General features: G+C 39.3%; 1 protein-coding gene across 2 annotated transcripts in view; it reads left to right on the top strand.

Annotated features, from left to right (window-relative positions):
• The window catches only part of NECTIN3 (nectin cell adhesion molecule 3), a 119,398-nt gene that overhangs the window by 48,358 nt on the left and 47,051 nt on the right, over window positions 1–23,989 (top strand). The window contains exons 5-6 of one of the 2 annotated variants that reach the window (XM_084638406.1): window positions 7,192–7,343; window positions 23,754–23,892. In XM_084638406.1, coding sequence (XP_084494532.1) covers window positions 7,192–7,343; window positions 23,754–23,892 — 291 coding nt within the window. Of the gene's footprint in view, window positions 1–7,191; window positions 7,344–16,678; window positions 19,628–23,753; window positions 23,893–23,989 lie in introns of those variants that run through there. The other variant, XM_084638405.1, reaches the window with a different exon arrangement.

Below are 23,989 nucleotides of genomic sequence, written 5' to 3'. Positions count from 1 at the left end.
TGTTATATTCTCAGTAATAGTAATAACATTCTGAGCAATCTTAATAACCTGGAAGTAGGTGGACATATCTGTACACAACAAAGTAAATGAAGCCTTGTTTGGCTGGGGAGATGAAGACAAATGAGTGTGTATTGCGGCAGTGTGTGGTGGTGTTGCAATGAAATGACACAAGTCCATGTACAATCAGAAATAACTTAAAATAAACAAATACAGATTGGTGCATGTTTAGCCATTTGACTCCTATAGTGGGAAGACTGAGATTGGCAAGCAGGATAGCTATTAAGCTGCAGAAATAAAATATTTCTACAGTTGCTAGCAGTCACTGGCCTATAGTCAACAAGATCTCAAGTGGAAGAATGTCTGAGGATGTTCATTCACTGTACATGTTGAATTTTTGGGATATCATTCATGAAAAGTAGTTGCAGCATGTGGCATTGCATGGCAGACTGTGTTGACACTTTACTCATGGAAATCACACACTCGCGCTCTCTCTCTCTTTCACTCTTCTTCGAGTAGTGTCCCTGTGGGTGCTCTATATCAGTACACTGCCTGCGCCACACTCATACCCCAATAAACTACCTGTGGCTTGCAACAGAGCAGTCCGTGTCCAGTAGTTGAACTATGCAGCTGGCTATCCTTTGCTTTCTTATGCCTTTTTCATTTTAGTTTTTTCTTAGTGTTTTTTTTAGCACAAGTTCATGCTTTGAGAGGGTTCACCCCTTCTTTCCTCTGGGTCCCCATTCTCCCCCTCCCCTCTCCCCAGCCCCACATGTGGGATATGCCGAAGACCCTGGACTTCAGACCTTTCCATATGTGCCACAAGTCCTTCTCTTGCAGTGATGAACTTCCCTCTCTGCTGCTTGGGAGAAATCTGCATTCCCTCTAAATGTAAAGTCTGTTTAAGATTTAAAAACCGATCTAAACAATTGAAGTAGGAAAAATCGCACATTCCTATTTATGCAGTACTTTGAGATCCATGTGGTGAGTCACCCCCAAATAGACTGATTCCATTGACCAGCTCTGCTTCGGCAGTGACCAAAGACCCCAGACTTTCCAAGAAAAGACCCTATTCTCCAGAATCGGACGAAAAAGGGAAAGTCACCACCTCGATCTGGGTCCCAAGAAACCTCCTCTCCAAACACACATATTGCTGAGGCTCCCTTTCCTTCAGTACTGTGACTACAGTAGCATACCTAGAAGTCAGTTTAGAGAGCTTCTGACACTGGCATCTGACTCTGCCTCCGAATGTCAAAATGAAGCCAAAGTCCTTATTGGTACAGTCTTCCATAGCCAGAAGTGCAAACTGTGCCATACCTATTCTGGTGCTGCATCCGGCACCAGCCCATATGCTTACTCCTGAGAAAACACATCCAGACGTCCTGCTACTGTCCAGGCTCCTATCTTACAAAGACGTCCGAATCCTCAAAGAGCCCGAATCACCATTATTGAGAGGTACTGAGAGGCATTCCTCACTGGTACCAACTCATTTCTCTGAGCTTTCTTACCCTCCTTCCTTTTCTTTGATGGTGACTCACCCTCTGGTACCGACACCTTCCCCATGCAGGCTCTTTGAGAGAGACCTCAAATGGTACTGTTACAAGATTTTCTGGAACTGCCTCACCAGCTTCTTTCTAACCCCAATATTTATGCATGTGCAGGTCTCCTTCTGGGCCCCGTACCAGTCTGACCATCAGTACCTACACCATTTTCCTTCCCATTTGGATAACATCCTCTGACTCAGGTGTCTGTATGAGATTCCTCCACCTTCCAGCCCTTCTCCCTAGAAACTGACATTTGAAGAAGGAGCTCATAGCAAGAAATACACCAGTTACCATAGCAAGGAAAACGTTGGGATCTTGCATTATTCCTTTATGCCTCATCACAGTGCGCTTGCTGGAACCATGGGCTTCTTATGTCAACCCTTGTTACATAGGGTACTATCTCAAGAATTCGCTTCAGGAACATCAGCGAGTACATCTAGGTTGTGCCCCACAGACCCATCCTCTACAGCAGGAACCAGTGGAAGAGGAAGAAACGTCACCTCCCTGCAAATCCTCCTCATCAGATGAGGGCCATGCATACCTTAGCATCCTGTCCTAGTGACTTTAAGGCCTTTCAAGAATCCATGAAAAGGATAGCAGACACCTCGCAAGTCTTGGTAAAGGAGATTTGGATTTCCTGAAACTCCTTGTTGGATAACCTACATTCACCTCAGGGCAAGATTGTCTTGCCTATCTGTGAAGCTTTGCTTATTCTATTCCGTGGCAAATGGAGTGTGGTGAACTCTCATATAGGTTGTACTTCCATATAGATGGGTCTACAAAAATTATTACATCCCCCCCAGAGGCTCAGTATTTATTCTCTTAGCTCTCTGGTGGTCAAGGCTGCTAACGAATGGAACAGACAGCATTAGTCCTGTTCAATGCCATCGGACAAGGAGCTAAAATGATTGGATCTGCTGGGTCGTAAGAGCTGCTACTTGGCCTCCTGGTAGTTCAGAGTGGCCTGTTATCAAGCCCTGATGGCTAAGGGTACGTCTTCACTACCCACTGAATCGGTGGGTAGTGATCAATCTATCGTGTCTAGACGAAATGTGACAGAATCGATCCCCGAATCGATGCCTATACACCACCTTGGCAGGAGGAGTAAGCGGAGTCAATAGGGTTGACTCGGCACCGTAAGGATGGCCAGGTAAGTCGAACTACACAAATAGCGTAGCTGAAGTTGCATATCTTAGTTCGAACACCTTCCCCCCCCCACCCCCCCAGTGTAGCCCAGACCTAAATGTGACTTCAGTTTATTAAAAATTTTCATCTTATTGAATATGTGCCTCAGGAGCAGAGAGAACAATTTCAGGCTCTCATTACAGAGGGTCAAACAGTTGCCAAGGCATCTCTCCAGGCTTTGTGCAATTGTCAGTTGCATCTAATGTTCTATGGTTATGGCAGCCAAGCTTCCTGGGTGTAGTCTTCAGGCCTCCCCGGGAGGTACAAAATACTCATAGAGGACCTTCATTTTGAGGGCCCTCAAGTTGTTGAGTGACAACCTGGATGGGTCGTTCCATTCTCTGAAGAACTACTGTGTGACACTAAGTTCTCTAGGCATCTATATACCTGCGAATAAAGAAAATGCAGCAGGTTACAGACAGCTCAACAATTTTGCCCAGTCCACTACCAGCCCATGAGAATGGCTGAACACCCTCCCGCGCGCACACACACATAGAAGAAACCCAGATTCCCTAAGAAAATGGCTTCCCCTGCAGCAACCTCCCAGCCAGTGACATCTTCAAAATGTATGTTTCAACCCGTTGGTTGACCGTGGTAAACTACTTCTTGCTGTAGAACTTATATTTCACTTATTCCCCTCGTACCCTTATGGGGATTCTCTCTCCTATTATCTGTCTTCCTGGGAGCTCATCACTTTGGACAGATGGATCCTAGAAGCAATTTTCACAGGCTTCTCCATCCAGGCCAGCTCCTTACCACCCCATTCCTCGCTAAGGACCCTTCTCACAAGAGGAAAAAATTCCTCCTGGCTCCAGGGGAAATTGAACCTGTCCCATCAGAGAGAGGATCCTGTTTTATCAGGATAGAATTTTCTTCTTAGTATTTTCTTGTCCAGAAGAAAAATGAGGGGTTGGGGGAGGAGACCAATTCTGGACATCAGGACTTAAAATACTTCTATCCGCTCCTGATAGTTCAGAATATGGCCCTAGGAACAATAATTCCCTCTCTGGGAGTCTTTATTCCTTCAACCTTCAGGATTCTTGTTTCCATATCACCATTCATCCCTCACACAAGCAATTCCTTTGCTTTGTGGTATGCAAGGACCACCTTGCCATACAAAGGTTCTGCACTGCAAAATGTATCAAGAATCTATTCAACCTCTTCTCTCCTATCCAGGAACTAACACCAGCATGAGACCTCACTTGAGTTCTCAGCGCTTCGAGGAAACTTCCATTCGAACCTATGGGGAGTTCCCTCCTTCATTTGACCCTTAAGATCTTGTTCCTCGTAACCATTACTTCAGCCAGAAGCGTAAGAGCTTGGAACCTTGATGGCAGACCCACCAAATACAGTGCTTTACCAAGATGAGGTGACTTACTTCCTAAGTCTCCTGCTTAACATGCAATTCAGAAGAGATTAACCTGCCGGCATTTACCCCAAGCTTCACTGTTATAGAGAAGAAGTGAGCCACCATACACTTGGTGTTAAAAGAGCTCTTGGCTTTTACCTTGACAGCAGTAGGCCCTTTTGGGTTTTCCCTAGACTTTTCATCTCTGTTGCAGAAAGAATGAAAGGGGACATCTGATATGGACTCAGTCTGTCCAAATGTGTTGTAGGTTGCATCCTCTCATGGTACGAAGTTTCTTTGTTAATCCACCCTCCTCCCCTGAGAGTTACTGAGTCCTGGTGGAATGAGCAATCTAGACCCTTTCAAATATACACCCATTTCAGACATTTGCAGGGCAGCCACCTGGTCTTCGTCACCCATGTTTTACCAGCATTACACTCCTTCATGCCTGCCTCCAGGACCGACATGGGCTTTGATGTACTGTGATCCATACTGAATCCACTTCCTCGTCACCCTGCTCCATGATGGGAGTCTGCTGACATGGTGCACCCATAGGGACGCTACTCAGGTAATCTCTCATCCGTCTTTACCTTGTATAGTAACTGGAGTTCTTCCAGACATATGTCCCTAAGGGTGTGCCACAACCCACCGTCCTTCCCCTCTGCCTCAGAGCCTTTCTTGAAATATTAGTGGTTGAGAAGAAACTGCACTAGCATTGGGTGTGCCCCTCTCTTGATATATTCTTGAGTCAAGGCACAAGGGTATTTAGGGTTCACATGTGGATCCATACACTGCTGACTGAAAACTCTTATCAAGAGAGCAAGGGTGTGTGCATATCCTGATGTGGAGCATGCATGGAGGGGAGGGGGGCACCTTTTGAAGAACTCCAGTTACGGTACAAGGTAAGTAATGTCTCCTCTCCTGTCCTCCTTTTTTGGTTAGTTGTAACTCCTCTATGCCCTGAAACAGTCTGATTCCTTAATTAGCGGTGAAGGACCATTTAAAGGTGCCCCTAAATGAAAATTTCTCAGCACATTAACAAAAAACAGTTGGCAGAGCAATACCTATGTGAAATCATACAGGCTGTTCAAGATACAAATGAATTAGTGTTAAGCACTACATTGAATGCTGCAAATATACTCAGCTCTTCCTCCTCCACACATTTGAGTTGTAGGCCCTTGATAGTAGTCCCTATCTCTTCCTCTACAGATATCAGTGCGGAAGATAGGCATTTCCACTTGCATCAGTCTTGCCTGTACTAACAAGATAAGGAGCTGTAGGTGGTCCTTTGGGCTTTGTAACTTTGTTTCTACAAAGTTTTTCTTAAAATATTGCTCCCTAGTCAAAACTTTCAGATAAATCATGAGACATAAATTCAGGTCTTATTAAGCCCAAATGTATTCTCCTGACTTTGCTTCTCAGACTTCTAGTAATGGCAATTTGAAGGACTGAATTAGTTAAGTTGTTCTATTGTCAGTAAAACCATATTGTTACTAGTAAGAAGTCTTTTTTTTATTAAAAATTTGACAGAACTTTGCTTTAGTTTCAGGCCACATCATTCCTTAACTTAATTCCACTGACATGATTTGGAGCTAAACTGGTGATTAAGTTGGTCTGTTTTAAGATTGCTCATTCTTGTAATAGTCTTTGAAAAATGTGTCCATCAATCCTTACCTCAAAAGAGGGAAGATGATTTGTTTACAGCCTATAAACCTGCAGAAGAGCACAAAAGACTACTTCTCAGGGCATTCTGCGCCAAGAAATTCTGCACACAATATTTATTTTAAAATTATTCAAATTTTATTTGTCAAATAAATGTGGAGGCTCCAGCATGGCATGGGGAGCACAGGCCACTGGCTGATGGAAGATCACTGTGCTACTCCACCGCAACACCATCTTCCCCCCGGGCATGGACTCAGCGGTGAGGCTTCACCCAACTGTGACATAGTGTGCCCCAGAAACACCCCAGGGCCCTGCCCCTATGTGCCAGGTGCACCAGGTGTGGGCAGGCAGGATCCAAGTGTGGAGGGGATTAGTGTGGGGGGATCCTGGTGTGGGTTGAGAGGATTCTATGTGGGGCTATCTGGGTGCTGGAGGCTTAGGTGGGGATCTGGGTGCGGGGGGATCTGGATGCACAGGGCTTGTTGGAAGGTTCTGGGTGCAATGTTAATGGAACTCTGCAGGAGGGTCCAGGTGAAGGTGGTTGGGGCTCAGTGTGTGTGTGGGGGGGGTGGGGGGGGAGGAGGGCCTCAGTGTGTGATTTCAGATGCTGGGGGTGTGGGGCTCAGTAGGATAGGGATCCAGGTGCAGCTGGTTGGGGCTTCATAGGGTGGGATCTGGGTGTGGGTGGGTTGTTGGGGTGGTCCAGGTGCAGGGGGAGTTGGGCTAGTCGGGAGGGTTCTGGATAATAAGGGGGTCTGGATGCATGGGGGTTGGGTGGATGGGGGAGTAGCTCCTTGTACAGCGATCCCTCCCTCTGCAGCTGAGGAGCGATGGGTACAAGAAGTACGGGGGGCGGTAGTGGGAGAGGAGGGAATTGGCAGAACTTCCCACAGCAGGGGGCAGAAATCTGGGGGTGGATCTGACATGACCCCAGATACCATGCAGGGGAAGAGGAAGTCCCGTCCTCCTTAGCCCAGCCGGGACTAGCAGCTGAGCCTGGCACAGGGTAGGAGCCACCAGCTGGGTCTTCCCCAGTCCTGCCCTGTGCCCCACAGTGATTTACCTCTCTGCTGCCTGCCCTGGGCACCCGATACATACTGCTGGGGAGGGTCGCATGACCGCTCTTAGGGCTTCCCTTTGCTTCCCCCATCAGAAAGTCATTTTTCTGCAGGGAAACAAAGAAATCTACGGGGGACTTAAATTCTGCGCAAGTGCAGTGGGGCAGAATTCTCCCAGGAGTAAAAGACTCAAAATAAACAAATTGACTTGACATTGACATTGGTTTTTAACTGAAAGGGCTTTAATAAATATAACAAAATTGCATTCCACAGAGCAAGCTATTGTAAACATAAAATAATTATAGTTGGAACCTTTTTAGATAATACATTTTGCATTTAATTTTATTGTGTAATTTCTGAGCATGCTTAAACTGCCTCCAAATATTGTCTAATTCAGGTTGGATGGACAATGGCCTGAAGGTTTAATATCTTCAAATAATACTCTGCATTTCAACAGTCCATTGACTTACAATTATACTGGGACTTATGTCTGTAAGGTGACCAATTCCCTTGGACAAAGAAGTGATCAAAAGACAATCTACATATTAGGTGAGTTGTTTCTCCCTTCCCTTCCTAAATGCTTTGTTAAAATACTGTGTCAGAAATTGGACTAGGTGTCTAGTTGAACATGGTGTTTTTTAGCCATGTTATATATCAGGTTACCTAAAACTCAGTCTTTGATTAAAGGAAATATAAAACTGGGAAGGACAAATGGAAATAAATATTAGCCCCTTGAAATAGTATCAGTACTAGTTGGGTAATGTCATTGTTCTGTCACATATGCTGTCTATAAATCGTAGTACTTAAAAGGACCACAGTAGTGTCTGAGACTGTATACCAGCCCTAAGTGATGGTAATAAAGATAAGGAAGTAACCTCTGCCACCGCCTAAGAGCAAGTGTTTCCCTCCCTCTGATGAAAACAGCATTATTGACAACATCCATGCTACCTAATTTGAGATCAGTTGACAAATGGAAGAGATTTTAGCTGGTAAGGAATTAAATAAAATTGAAGTGTTGGGGGTGAGGGGAAGAAATGTTATAAAACCCAACTTAAAACAGTTTCCTGAGGGAGTCTGGTTTTATTCCTTTATCCTCCGGTGAGCTAGTCAGAATAACAGTGACACTTCTCACTGCTCATACACTCCTACAGAGCAAGCATAAAGCTAATTACAGGGGGCAGAAGTGGTGAGAGCACATTGCTCCTCCTGCCCCTTCCTGTCTGTGTGGTGCTCTCTTGTGGGTGGGGTATTGACACAGCTGTTGGCGGACTTTCAGTTAGTATTTAAATCAGGAAAGCACTTACTACAGTGCTGGCTAAGGTAAAGAATCTCAGGAGCAGACAGAAGTGCCACATTATCATAGTACATGTTCCTTTGAGTATAGCAGCATATTGAAAGGGTACCGTGTCTTATTGAAGATCATATGTAGTAGTCTCAATAGTGGAGCTGAGACCTAACATTATTATATTACCATGACGATGGGGGTAAACTAAATGGAATTACTTAATTGAAACATTTGCATCTATTGATAAAATTAACGGGTGGTAGCAGCATTCAGAACATTAACTATAAATTCATTATATTCTTTCTACGGTCTCGAGGGCCAGTCTTCATGGTAAGGTCTGAATCCATTCGTACCTCAGTAGCTACTATCCTGGTGGCATTGTAGCTAGGGAAAACTACTGATTCAGCCTGTAGACCACTGAGAGTGAGAAGTAAAGTAAGTGCCTCTTTGGCTATTGGGGCAGAAAAATGATCTTTCTTAAATGCTGTGAACGGAGAATGCAATTGAGCAAGATGGCACCAAACAATCTACAGATAAAACTTTTGAAGTCACACCCTCTGTATACCAATTACTTACTTGAGTAGGCTTCACTAATTCATAGCAGTGTGGCACATGCTGGTATATCTCAGAGCTGGTTGACTGTAATCGAATGGGAGGGAAAGGTGAGCAATATTGAACTCGGTACACCTTCACTTGGTTTGGGGAGAATTCAAACAATGCTGTCAGAGGTGGAATTTCAATATTTTTAACTAAAATTGTATGAACATTATACAAAATATTGCCGCGTTTAAAAAAAAAACCTATGAAAATAACACTTGAAGAAGTTCATAAGTATGTATATACAATTCTGTGACCTAAAAATAAATTTGTCCTAAGTATCAGTATCTTCATGAGGTTAAATCACCTGTAAATTGTTCTGTGATTCTCTGCTTTTTTTGTCTTAGTTGAACTGTTATCAGAGTAGCAGCCATGTTAGTCTGTATCTGCAAAAAGAACAGGAGTACTTGTGGCACCTTAGAGACTAACCAATTTATTTGAGCAAAAGCTTTTGTGAGCTACAGCTCACTTCATCGGATGCATGAAGTGAGCAGTAGCTCACAAAAGCTTTTGCTCAAATAAATTGGTTAGTCTCTAAGGTGCCACAAGTACTCCTGTTCTTTGAACTCTTATGTTACTGAAGAAAGCTAATGCTTAATTGTAAAGGTTGACTAAGCTCTGGTCTACGCGAATAGCATAGCTGAAGTCGGCGTATCATAGGTCGACTTACCTGGCCGTGAGGATGGCGGCGAGTCGACTGATGCCGCTCCCCCATCCCCTCTGGAGTCGAAGGGGAGCACAGCGCGTTTGGGGATTGATTTATCGCGTCTAGACGAGACACGGTAAATTGATCCCTGATAGATCACTACCCACCGATCCGGTGGGTAATGATTACCTGCCCTAAGAAGCTTTGGAGAAACTCTACAAAACCTATTTAAGGTTTTTAAAGCTTCCTGGGTATTTTAAATCAAATCATTTTAAACAGAGATGGTTATTTGTTAAAATAGTAGTTCAGAACTATTTTAGTCCTGCAGCAGTGATGACAAGAACTCCTAACATATATGAATGGGAACAGTAATCCTTGAACCTGTTCAGTTGCGTGTTAACTATTTGTAGAAGAAATCAGCTGGAACTAGACATACAAGGTATATAAAGGAAAATATTTTCACTTAATTAAAAGCATTGATATTTTAGAGTTACTGATGCTTTCTGATCATGATTTTTGCAGTAACTTTTTATTAAGCTTTTCTGTTAACCTACTTTTAATGGCATAAAAACATTTAAAAATTACCTATAGCACTTTAGGTTACTGAAGATGAAAACTCTTGAAAAATTGAAATGATTTTCTATTCAGGTGAATCTTTGCATTTGATCAATAAAACAAACAGCTCATTTACACTACACATCTCTCCTCTATGAATACAAATTTTTGTCCTGTTAGCAGCATTGCAGGAAAGATGAAACTTGAACTTTTTAAAACAGTACACTAAAACAAAGTTGTTGCAAAATCTTCAACTGCTTGATGATCCCCATTAAGTGTGAATCAGTCTATGATTACAGCATTTAATTACACAAAACTCAACTATGACGAGATATGTGCAATGATATTTGAATAAAAGCAGTTCAGCAGTACCTCTTGGCCAGTTAAGCTGTCCTAAACTTAAGTCTAGTGTTGTCTTTTGTGCTCACATTTCACCAGTTAATACTGGATATTATGGGGGAAAAGCCACATGTGAACCACTTGGTCTAGGAAATTAGTTACTTCAGTAGTATAGTAAACATTTAAAAAACAAAGAAAACCCAAAACTTTTTATAATAGACTATTGACAGTATCTTGGTCTATATATGGGAAGAGTAGCTAAATCCAGAAGGAACAAATGTATTCAGAAATACAACATGAAAACAAATTAATTCCAACCTGAAAGCATGGCTTGATGTGTCTGTTTTAAGAATGGAAAATCTTACCCTTTCAGGGTTACCCTTTCAGTCTCTCCACTTACTGGCTTTTGTAAACATATTACAGAAGGCTCAAGAGCAAATCTTACAATAGGTTTTCTGACTCTTTCAAATGTGAACATGAAACCACTAAAAGTATCCATTAAAATTGGGCTGTTGTAAAGAGGGGAAAACTTATTGATACGTACTGTTTCATAATTTTTTTTGTAAATTTTAAAAAGCAATTTTATTTGCTGTTACAGATTATAATACATAGAATTTGAACGTTTAAATATAGTTGATCTTGAAAAACTAGTTACTATGGTTTTTAACAAACAGATTGCATCTATTGTTAACACACATTGAGCATAATGTGGCTGCAGTCTTTGTAAAGTGAAATAACCGCAATTATAAAATTACTTTGTTCCCCTTTTTCAATTTCAAAGATAACAAGGGTTCTTAGACTTTTTTCCACTAAAAGTTAGTATTAACTATTTATATCTTAAGCTATTTCAATTATCTTAATATGCCTGTCCAAAGCTTCCAACTGATTATCAAAAAAACTTTTAAAATTTCAACAGTGCATACCAGTCTGGAAGAATGGTCAGAAAAACTTGCCAGCCAGTCATTAATCTGTAGGTAAACAGTCATAATGATGGTGAGCTAAGGAAAAGGACACCTTAGTCGCTTGTCCAAAAAAAAAAAAAAAAAAAAAAAAAGTAGTAATATCTAAACTGAAATTTGCAAGGTTGTTGAGCTAAAAGAAATTGCTTGGGTGCTAATTTATATGATTGCAAATATACATTCTAAGATAAATTGAGGTAGATACAATTGTCAATAGAACGATTAAGTCCTGTTTGTCAACTTCTGTAAACTAAGAATTTCATTCAAAAATAAACTTAATAAATAAACAAGAAAAGTAAAAACCAAATTGAACATCAAGTTAATCTGTTTCTGTGCAGTTTCCTAATGGAGGAGGATAAAAAGGATTTAAAAATGAGCTTAAAGTTGATGAGGAATTTTACCTGATCACATACCTAGCACTAAAATGCCATAATGTGTGTGTGGGGAGGGGAGGGGGTCATTTTTTTGTTTTTGCTTTTGCGGTTAGATACAGTAAAGAGCTTATAGCAGAAACAATGTCTAGTGCTGCACAGCTTCTCCTTCACACAAATGAACAATGCCTTTGAGCTGGAATTCAGAGGCAGTCCACTGTTGCTGGAGGGTCCAGAACTGAAACCTGCCTTTAGACTCAGGCCACCAGAAATTATGCAGCTTGTGCTGGAACTCATCTTGTCCCATCCACTTGGTTTACACTTTTTTGATTTTTGTCAACTTCTAGCACCGGTGTCTCTCTCTCTTCTCCCCCCCCCCCCTCCCGCCCCCCCTCAGATTAGAGATACTTATAGTAGTAAGGGTGTAGTTTTCTGGTTTTTCCAGTACAGCAACTATCTAGCAAGTTCCTTCTGCTCCCACCACAACTATTAGAAATAGCTCTGCAAGCCTGGAGCAAAGTCTAAGAGGTCTGACTTTTCTGGAAGATCAGAGGGCAAGCTATGTCCTGCTGCTGTAAGCCACCAACCCTTTTAATGGGAGGGTGTGGTGATTTGAGTTGGACAAGCTGGGTGGGAGTCTTGACTCCTGTCTGACGTCACAGCTCTTCCGCAGCAAGGCTTTCTCAGGGTCATGGAACCCCTCTCAGCCTACTCATGGAGGTAAGTCATGCAAATTTGAGAGGCTATGGGTTGCAAAAGTACAGAAGTAAGCATCCCCTTCACAAGGCAGCAACTCTAAAGCTTCAAACATAGGATAAGAGATTTCAGGTGCTAGCAAAGGGTTTTGACCCAAGGATTTCCAGTGCCTTGGGTCATAGTCCAAGCTGCACAGGAAAATTCAGAACAGACTTGGCCGACCATCAGAGCATAGGATCCTAAGAAACTAGACGTCAGAGAAAGTATATCCGTCGGAGTCTCTAATGCGGAGTTGCTAACTACATTGGAAGCATCCTTTGGTAGGAAGATGCAATTGGGTTAGTTCCTGGATAATTCCTTAAACTATATAAAGCTTTTGCTTTATATCGTGGGTAGGAGGGAAGCGTGCTTCTTCCTAGTCCATCATCATTTCAAAATTTGCTTCTCGCCCACCACCCCATTTCTTTGAATCACTGCTTACTACCTTTTGTTTTGTTATGAGGAGAGAAGCTATGCAGCAGAATGAGAAACGAGTGTTACATGATCTTCTTTCTGTTAGCAGCTTGTCTCCTTATTCAGCCCACCCTGATAGTCTAATAAGAAATGGAATTTTTTCTGGAGAGACAACCTTAATTACCTTAAGGTTACCATCTGATTGCTGTTAATTGGTTGTTGGAGTGTTCCTACAGCTCTGGAAGAAATCTTCTAGTGGCTTGAGTTGAAGGGTGCAGCTTAATCCTGGAGTCTAAAGCAACAACTTTGGATCATTTCAGAATTCTACAGGTGAGAGGCATTATCTATTTTAAATGAGGAGAGAAGCTGCTAACAGAAAATTATCAGGGCAGAAATTTCTCATTCTTGAAAGACAAATTACATATTGAACAGAAACTAATACTCCATTATAAGCATTCAGTTGAAAGGTGCTTATTTGGGGTACTAGACTGTAAAGTAGGAGAAGCACAAGTCAGTGGGTTGAGGCAGATCATTAGCTTTATATAAAATTAACTGTATTACTTCCTTAGTTAGCATGTGATGAAGTGGAAATAAAAGTTAAAGAAGCTCTTAAGCCAGCAGTTCTCAACCAGGGGTACATAGAGGTCTTTCAGGGGATGCATTAACTCATCTGGATATTTGCCTAGTTTTATAACAGACTACATAAAGCACACCTAGCAAAGTCAGTACAGACTAAAATTTCATACAGACAATGACTTGTTTATGCTGCTCTGTATACTATACACTGAAATGCAAGTACAATATTTATATTCCAACTGATTTCTTTTATAATATTTTAAAAATGAAAAAGCAAGCAATTACTCAGTAATAAATAGTGTGCTATGGCATTTTGCAATTTTATGTCTGATTTTTTGTAAGCAGTTAGTTTTGAAATTAGGTGAAACTTGGGGTATGCAAGACAAATCAGACCTTTTGAAAGGAGTACAGTAGTCTGGAAAGGTTGAGAACCGCTGTCTTAAGCCAAATTTTGTCAAAATGGACTAATTTGTGTGTGTCAATTTTCAGGTGCCCAATATGAAACACTGTTTCACTGGGTTGGGTATGAGATACTTTCCTGGAAATGAGATGTCTGAAGTTCACTAACAAAAAAAACAATAGTGCTACTTGCTTCTGGAAGTTTTGGCCTTGAGCTGTTATAGCAGCAACAGTGGAGAAACTCTGGCCTTGACATTTGGTAGTTGGGGAAGGAAGGGGCAGGGGGGAAAGAAGACTGTACCTTTATTTAAAAAAAAAGTTAAATTTAAAGGGACATTTAAAGACAGAGTTCAATTTTAGAAAATACTAGAGAAGCATTAATAGCTGTTGCTTGTTAAGAGTATGAATTATCAGGTCTCCAAAATAAGTGTTCTGGATTATATTTTCTAGAGACTTGAACATACATAAATGAAAACTGAGGCAATAATCCTATTCTAATTGACATTTTAAGATCGCTACTTCTTGCAATCCTTTTAGACGGTCTGGTTGTAGAATATAACACAAACTTGTCGACAGTATTACATATTCAAATTAATCTCACTAGTTCAGGTTTTCAGATAAGAAATTTTTTTAGAACGCTTAACACTGTATAAATCAATTTAAGCAAAAAATCTGCAGTTGACACTGGTTTTACTTGATGGCAATTGGAAAATGCTTTCCAGGAAGCAAGCATTGCTTACTTCTGAACACAAATGGAAGAATTAAAAGGATGAAACTTCAGAAAACAGTTCTCTCTGGTGAGGAGAACTAAGGAAGGATTATAGCACTAGCTTTTATTTCTTAAATCTTGAATTTGCCACCATTGCCTGGTTCTGATGCCATCTGAAGTGTTGTAGATATGAATCTAACCTTTATTTCTTTAATATAACAAATAGTTGTCAGCCTTGATTTGGGGGCTGGGGGGGAAATTGATTTCAGTCTCTGCCCTTAAATCTAAGGATGATGATCCTGGTAAATTGGGGTTGTTCATCCTTTTCCCTTTATAGGATGAAACAAAGCTTTTTTTTTTCACTTCAGGTTGAACTTCTGGATCACTAAAATCATAATCTGAATTCCCTTCATTACTTTAGTGCATCTTCTCTCTTTTCTTATCCTAAATTCACTTAATTTTATATATAGATGTGTTAACAAATCACTATAGGCCACAGTTTGTTGCTTTCAAAAGATTTTTTTACAAAACTAGCAGTAAATACATTGAACAGAACTTGGCAACACAAGTAAATCATAACGTGACACAATACATGAAATGCAGATGAAGAAATCAATTGCAGTAAGTATTGTGTGCATTGAAAAGATAAATTACTCAATGTAGTATAAGAATTTTATAACCAATTCTACACAATTGTTAGTGTTACCTGTTTTTAAAAAATTGAAAAAGATTGCTCAACAAGAGCCTGTAAACATTGCATTTGTCAGAGGCACTGAATTTTCTTCTATCTTACTTCTAGTTTTGTTCAGTTACTACCATTTCAGGCTGAGCAGCTTAAATGCTACTTTAACCAGTCTCATTAGTTTCACTATTGGTGTTTAGTTGCCTCATTAGTAACAAACAGTGTTAAGAATGAGTTAAAGATAGCTTGATACTTGGGTATCTATTGTCTAAGCAGGTTTTTTAATCTCTCTAAAATGTAAACTGAAGTCATGAGTCAAAATTTTTCAGTTTTAAAAACTCTTGGATGAATTAAGCTTGCAGCTGGTGATAAGCTACTAATTCATACAGCATTTAAGAAATTATACTTAGTATATTTGATTTTTCAATTTAAGAGATCATGAAGTCACTTCATTTTAAACCACTTGCAGATATTAGGCAGTCTTATGACTCCAGGCGCTGCTTACATATAGAAGCATGTACATCGCCAGTTGACTTCGAAAATCAAAAGAAAAAAGGTCTCGTACAACCCCAGTAGCAGATTTTATAAGTGATGGTTCAGTGCATACTCTTGAGAGAGCAAGATAAAACTCAGAATGTATGCCATTATGAAGGAGACAGGGAATGTAGGGGGAAAAAAATTAAAATTTGCTTAATAACAAGAGTTAAATCAATTGACATTCTGGAAATGTACTATTTATTACATATTGCAAAAAACTATTTTCAGTGACTTTCTTCAACTGGTTTCTGTAGACTATTTTTCTAAAACAGTGATTATCAAATATCAAGTTGCATTGTTACACTGACATCCTTCCTTCTCTTAAAAGGAAATTCATAACTAGAGAACTGCATAACATAATTAACTTTGAGTTCCTTCACCATTCCCCACTTAGGCTGTTGAGGTTCTATTAACACAGCCAATGTTTTGGGGAGAATAATTAAAATCAATAGCTTACTTTCTGCTAACTTAGCACACAATGTATAGTTTTTCATTCTTTAAGAGTTTGTTTCAATGCATTGAAAAATTTCAAAATTTAATAAAAGTTTAAGTTAAAAGTGAACTATTATTTGTCCTTCGCCAATATTAATTTTTCAACCATTTCTTACCTTTTGGTTGAGGAATTGGTTAATGGTTGGTTTTGTTTTGTTTGTTTGCAGTAGATAATATCCTCCATGGATGAGATAAAACTGGTTGGAAATAGTAAACTCTAAAACCTACATAAACTGAAAGGAACTTCTCCATTTTTTCAGGAGAATTAATGGTTACTTTAAAATTTGACAGTGATTGCTTTTGTGCCATAAAAGCAGTTCCCCACCCTGCTTATCGTATAGCGGAAAATGAATACACAGAAGCCAATTCAGAATTAGTTGGAAAACTATAATCTGTATTGCAAAAGTACTTTATAATTGCTCAGACTTCTTAGAAATTTAAGAATGAAAAACTATTGTCTGTTAGTAGAGAACCACATATTTACATATTCATCAACTTGGCTTTCTTATAAACCCTCTACTGATTTAGCTTGCATTGACATTCTTTGCCTTTTCTGTGTCTTGTCTACCCCATTCCTCTTTCCATTAGATCCTCCTACTACTACTACACGACCACCCACGGTTCCATGGCATCCTTCAACTGATGGCATCACAGGTTTAGCAACAGAACCAAAACTAATACATTTTCCAACATCAACCTTGCCAGCAATGCAGGAAGACAGTTGGGGTACCATCATCGCTAGTGCAGTGGGTGGGGCTCTCTTTCTGATACTTGTAAGTGTTTTGGTTGGAATTATCTGCTATAGGAGAAGACGGACGTTCCGTGGTGACTACTTTGCTAAGAACTACATTCCACCATCAGATATGCAAAAAGAGTCTCAAATAGATGTTCTCCAATCAGATGATGTGGATTCTTACCCTGACAGTCTAAAAAAAGAAATAAAACATCCAGTGAACAGTCTAATATCAAAAGATTATTTAGAAGACCCAGACAAACCAGAATGGAACAATGTAGACCATATTAACAGGTACCAAGAACGATATGAAAGACCAATGGATTATTATGAAGGAGGAACACTGGGAATGAAGTACATGGGTGGCGAATGTTATGATGACAATGAAGAAGACTTTGTGTCACATGTAGATGGCTCAGTAATATCCCGGAAGGAGTGGTATGTGTAGTAACCACTGGTACCTTAACTTGATTCATACAGTTCCATTCATTAGTTGATCACTTTCAGGTTGTTTATATTTTTACTTGAGGAAAAACAAGCTTTTTGAAGTTGATTTTCAAGCTTTTGATATTGTAAAATTCTGGGTTAAATGTATCTGAGCTGCTTTATGATTTTTCAATGCTGTACTACTGTCTTTGAAAATATTGGAATTTTGATGCATAATGCTTTATTCATCTACTGCACATGTAAGAACCAAGTGCTAAATTAAAGTTACCATACAAGGTTAGAGTTAAAAAGCAACTGTCTTGGCTTTGTGATTTAAAAACAGTTTACCTGAGACTATGATCACGTATGATCACATTGGTTAAGCACATGTGTTTTTTTTATATATATACATTTTAGACAAAAACGAGTGAATTGGTCTCAAAGCTGAAGGTTATCGAAGGTAAATTCAATTCTTAAAAGTAATTTTTACTATACAAAAACATGGATTTGCTTAAATCTGTTTTTTCAAAGATATATTCTTTTCTACACAAAAATGAATACCTCTTTGTTTTAATGAGCCTTCCTGTAATACGATGTGCATAGTTAGTGGTAACTTTGTAAAGAAAACATGTTGCATTGAAAAAGTTAGAATTCTTGGTGAAGGAGTTTTAGAGGAGAAACAATGAAGATATGGAAAGTTTTGTCTTGTAGCTGATTTTTGAGAACCATTTTTTTTTTACACACTACAGTTCATTTTCAAAAAGTACTATTACAGTCTATGTACAGAATTAGTCCGTTATAGTCCTGTTCTTCACGTGAGATCAAAAACTGATTCTCGATCTTAAAAAGAGAGAATTTTCAACTAGAAATAAGATGATGCCTGGAAAGTTTTCACTGGGGATTGGGAAATACAAGGAGTTAATTTAGCTAAGATATATATGTTTAAGACTCTAGCAGAATACAGCATAACATGGTGTGCAGAACATAAAAGGTAAAGGGCAAATTTTTACAATGCTTTGTGATTACATCATTGCTTTTAAGAGTTGAGCATACTTTTTTTAAAAATGCATATTTATGAAAAGGGGTTAACGTAAAAAAAGTGCTATTTAAAATAAAGCAAGTAGGGTAATAAATATTGTTATTTAATGCTGTTGGAAAAATAATTTGTACAAGCACACTGTGGAATCCCCAGAACAACAGTTGTATGTATTACTCAGTTGGGTTTGTTTGTATTGCATTGGTTTGCTTTGTTACAAATAAACAAGTGGAACTGTTGACTAAAACAGTAAACAGTCTTGTAGCTAGGAGAAGCAGATGGTTACTAGAAATGAAATTGCATGCTTGGAAGTCAATTTCTTCAAGAACTGGAATAACCTTTCTTCTTATTCAGTAGTAGGTTCACTACCTCAGCTTTGCAAATGAATAGAATGGAATCTGAATAAAGTTAATTCAGATAATCTAGTTTGACAGCAGTTAACTGTTTATCACCTCTAATTTTTACAATTTCTGTGGTGAAATCCATATTTTAAGCTCTCAACTTGACATGCATTCATGAGTTTAAAAACTCTCTTACCCAGGAAAACTTGCCTTAATGTTGAAGTCCAGAAATGGGAAAAAAACTTGGGGGAGAGGGGAGATTTAACAAGCTTGGACCAGAATTTTAAGAATACTTAATGGCTACTTCTTTGAATGTTTCTTTTAATAGTAAAAGCACTGCAAAATGATGGAGTATTTAGAGCTTTATAACAAATACAGCATCTGCATTAGACTTTTGACAGTAGTCTGTGATTCCAAATGACTGCATGTCTTCAAAAATGAAGCGTAGACTAGTAAATTCATATACAGATTAAAACTGTTTCCTAAGGCTAGTTAGGTTCATAGTTGAGAGCTATGTGATATGTATTAAATTAATTGACCAAAGTCTCAACTTAGCACAATAGCAAAGGGGTCTGTGCTCAGGTGTAAACTCATGCAAATGAGTTCTCATAACACACAAGGACTACTCCAAAGCCCACTGAAGTAACTGGATCAGATTCTATATATAGAACTTCTTGTTGTCTCTGAGAGATAATTTAACTTAGAGTTTACAGTTAACGTTCTCTTATGTCCATGTGAGAATTTATTTGGGCCTTCTATAGGTTTTGGTTTTTGTAACAAGTTGAGATTTAGAGATGAGTATTTCCTAAATTCTTAAGTGTTCTTCACCATCTTAAATTATTAAACTTGGAGGAGTTAAAAATTTTAACCTGAAGAGGTTGGTGATAGAGTTAAGACTCCAAAAGAGTTGCAGTGTTTCCTACTTGATGTATGTTTGCTGTAAATAGAGAATTGATTGTAAGTATGCTGTTGTGCGAAATAAACATCTGCTGTTAAATTGAGTTCTTGAATACAGGTAGTGTGCAGAACTGATTTGAAAGACATGAAATAACGAGCTAAAGTTCACACCCAAATATATGTACATTAAGTGTAAAGGTTTTTGGGGGGAAATGGCGTTCAGCAATCAGCCTTCAACTAGAATTGTTTCAGTATCGCTAGTGCTTTGAAAATTATTTCTACATATTTAACTGCCTTTCAAAATAGCATATAGAGAAACTTAAGCAATTAGCATGGCTGATATTTAAGGACAATTCTACCTTTATTAACGGTATGTTAATCACTTAAAATTAATGACTTCATTCATTTCAGTTAACGTCTAACGTTTATTAAGTATTTGGACACATTACCTTCTTGTAAGCAAAAGCTGTTCCTTAGATGACATAACTCATTCTGACAGAAGTTATGACTCAACAAAATTTCTGCCCAGTCCAATGTGATGGAGTTTGTTACTCTGGATTTGCCTCTGAGACTCGTCTTGCTGCCTTCTTTTGCTAAACTGACAAGACAGTTTAGGAGGTGTCTCCTGCCATACATATTCCTCATCAGCACACTGACCACCAACAATCCCCTGGAAAATAGATCACTTTATTTTTTCCAGGAGTTTTGAGTCTAGAATGGAGGGAAGCTCTAGGAACAAGCTTGCTTAGCACCGCAGATGACCCTGTGATTACCACCTTCCCAGTCTTCTATATTCAGCGGTTCCTTACCTGCCACTCTATCCACTGATCTGTTGCCTCCCATGTTGTTGTGAGAGATTGGGACTAAAACCAGGGAGTTCAGTGTGGTAATAGTAGCAATTAAAGCAATACTTGCTCTCTTCACCTGGGTCAACATGACTCCATGACAAGCCACTCCACGTATCTGACACATGCTTGTGGATGCTCTAAAGAAAAGCAGGATCAGTTAGTGAACCAGTAGTGCCAAAGTGTAAGATGAAACAAAGCCTGCAAATATACAAAGCCTGAAAAATACTCCCTCAGTGAAGTCATATTCACATCGTTCAAATGGTTACTTTTACTCCAAGGGATTAAAAAGCAGTAGCCTGTATTTTTTTTTTCCTTCCACCTGCAGTCTTTCAGCCCCAGTGGCTATAATCTTTAGACAACTTAAAGCAGTGAGGAGAAAAAAAAACAGATTCCTCCTTGAAAGGCCAACTCCAGGAGAAGGTCAAATCCCAGTCCAAGACATGTACAGTACAATTTTTTAGGCACGTTAAGTGTCTCTTTGGAAATCTTCCCATCAGATAGCTTTCTTCCAAAAAGGATAATAGTTGAAGACTTACTGCTTGTGAAGTTGACATACTGCACTGTACTAATATCCTGGATAACCTCTGGCATGAGTTCAGTCATGTCAATTTGGTAGGGTTCATCTTCAATAATTAGGTTTTTTATCTTGTCACTGACAGCAAAAATAGCTAGGAGACTAAACTAAAAACGATTAATGGCTATGCTGTTATCCTTTCTTGGCCGAGACTACCTTATTCTGGCCAATTCTGCATGGGTGTCAATCAAACCTTGAATTTCAAGTAGTGAAGTATATTGATCAGAGGTATGGAGGTTTTTAAAGTTTAGTGCCTGAAGCTGGAATCGTAACACAACTTGGGTCCTCAAGCTTTCTAGAGATGGTACTCTTCATGTAGGGCTGGCTAAAATACTTATCTTGGTGACTGTTGCTCTACAATTTCTTATGCAAAGAATTCTATAGTCTGATAAGCATTTCAGCAATAACATCTTACTTTCTCTTGCTGAAGTCCTTGGTTCCATCCTTGTGCTTGTCAGTCCCATTAGAATTTGCGTCTCACTGTTGCCTGATTCTACAGCACATTTAAAAATAGACTCTTAGCCTTAGAATATTGCCTTGGAGTTTGCAGAGACAGTCCACTCATATGGGTGAATGAGGACCAAACCATTAGACTGGTATCTTACTATGGGAGTTTGGGTTGGGGGAGTAACTGTTAACCTTCAAGGCTCTAATTAGCTTTTAAGATAAACCTTGAGATAAAAATAATGATCCTTTTGTAGTATGAAAGAGTACTTATTCCTGTCAGTCATTGAGCTACCCATAGACTTTACAGGTGGAGAACCTGAGGAGGGGACAGAATTGAGATGAAAAGTAGGTATTGACTGAATAGCTAAGAGGTGAGGAAAATGAGGATGAAGCAAAAGATTAACAGGGTGTCTTAGTTTGGGGTTCACAAGCTAGAAGCAGTAGACACCCATGTGTGCACTCCCAGGCAAGCACGTGAAATTGTACACAGATAATATATGGGATATGAAGCCAGGTCTTACATAGCGATAGAGCTTGAAGCTAAACAGGTGGTCTGGGAAACTGGAATGAAAGCTTGCATATCCTAGTCTGCCCAAGGCTGTACAAAGCCAGTGGGATAGCAGATGGCCAAAATGTGAAATGCCAGATTGTCACAGCTTCATGCATTTGACAGTTGAAGTTCAAAAGCATGCATGGTATCCACAGCTTCAGATGGATTAGTACCTGCACGTGAGTTGGCTGCTTGGCTCTGTGCACAACAACAAAATCAAACTGACAAGCTCTGTTTCTGAAGTACTGTTCTGTTGCATTCTCGACATACTGCCATTTAAACTTGGTTTTTAGTATATTATGAATGTGCCCAATTCACTTGTGGTTAGAAGAGGCAAGTAGCAGAGGGAACCTCAGGCTTGAAGTAAAAAATGAAGCCCCATGCCTTGGGAGGAAATTAATCTAGATTGTACCATTGTGACTTTCAGTGTGATAGGTTGTTTTTTTGATAATATGAGGCTTATGCATATGGAGAGAGGTGACGTATCGTTTGTAGAAAATAAGTGACTGGCAGTCTCTTTGTGAGAGATAAGGAGACAAACTTGAGACAATGATCTGTAAAATACAGCTGCCTCAGAAGATTATTTTTTTTATAGCCTTAACTACAGTGTAAGTGTAAATTGTGCCGTAAAATTCTATGGTGTGGAATACTGGAAAGACCTTCCTATGGGGAGTGTAGTCTGGCCGATTGAAATTAATCCACTCTCGCTGATGGAGACAGGGCGTGTTTTCATGATTAAAAACAACCAACCCCCCACCTGACATTTCTGTAGCATTTCTGTAGCAGAGGATACAAAGTCTTTTTTTAACTTCACATTTAGCTATATTTTACTGTTAAATTTTGAATTCCTGTCCCTTTCCCTCTGAAGTCCATGGAAGTTGTTTTTCAACTGTGTGATACCTTTGATTTGATTACTGTGAGGATGATGAATAATTATCAAACTTGTGCAAAATCACCGGTTTGCACAAGGCAAGGTGTTTGCAACTGAAAAAGCTTCCATTTGAAGCTTCCAACCACATTTAAAATACTTGGGGGGGAGATGAGTACAACTGTAGCACTTATGACATTTTTATATCAGACTCAATGGTTTCAAGTATTTGAAATTAAAATTAGCGGTGATGTAGCTATGGTCAGTTGTCACAAAGTACTTATTTTTAATGTTGTTGGGGGTCACTTGAAATCTCAAAGGAAATTTTCTAGAAGTCTGGGTGGAGTAGCAGTTTGTTAAAACTTGGTCAAAATAAGACATGCACTGAAAATTCTTAATGCTTTCTAAAAGCGTTAGGTCTTGGAGAGGACATGGTATTAAGTGTGGTTTTGGTAAGTGTTAACTTATTAGTATTTTTGCATGTTGCATTTTGCAGCCTGTTTCATTTTTTTCTTTAAAACTAATTTGCTTGGTCCCAGTTTTTGCAATTCTCAATAGTTTTTTTTTAAAAAGCTGTCACCTGAGTATATTGCACTGTCTCTCTAAGTTTGAAATAGTAATAAAAAGCATGCTGTTACTGTATTGTTTTCTTCACTGATTTTATTAATCAATCTCAAAGGCTTAAAATAGAGAGCTAGTTTATTCATAAACTGCCTTTTCTTTATATCCACAAACTAGCTTGTTAAGTAGAGTTAATGAGATCTGGGCAGCTGGCATTGATTAGGAAGACTTTGAAAGAACATCTTGCACTATAAAAATGGCTTTTGCATGATGATGCAAGTAGATATAGTTTCCAAAATGTCGCTTAAATGACTAGCTTTGTGAGGATGGAAATCACAAAATAATACCTGAAAAGGATAATCTGTGGTGCATTACATTACAGATGTGCCATTTAAGCAGACATCTTCTGTAGCTGTAGCGGGGGCTGTAATTGGAGCAGTTCTTGCTCTCTTTATCATTACCATCTTTGTGACAGTACTATTGACTCCAAGGAAAAAAAGGCCATCCTACCTTGACAAAGTGTAAGTATCTTAATTTTCTAAATTAGAAGCAATAAGCATGAAGTTTTTGGCTGTATTTATAGTTACTTGGTAAGAAACAAAACTTTAGTGTGTACTA

The sequence above is a fragment of the Lepidochelys olivacea genome (assembly GCF_965140295.1).
Source record: "Lepidochelys olivacea isolate rLepOli2 genome assembly, chromosome: 1".
Lineage (NCBI taxonomy): Eukaryota > Metazoa > Chordata > Testudines > Cheloniidae > Lepidochelys > Lepidochelys olivacea.
The sequence above is the reverse complement of the archived record's forward strand: the minus strand, read 5'-3'. Positions and strand labels throughout refer to the sequence as shown.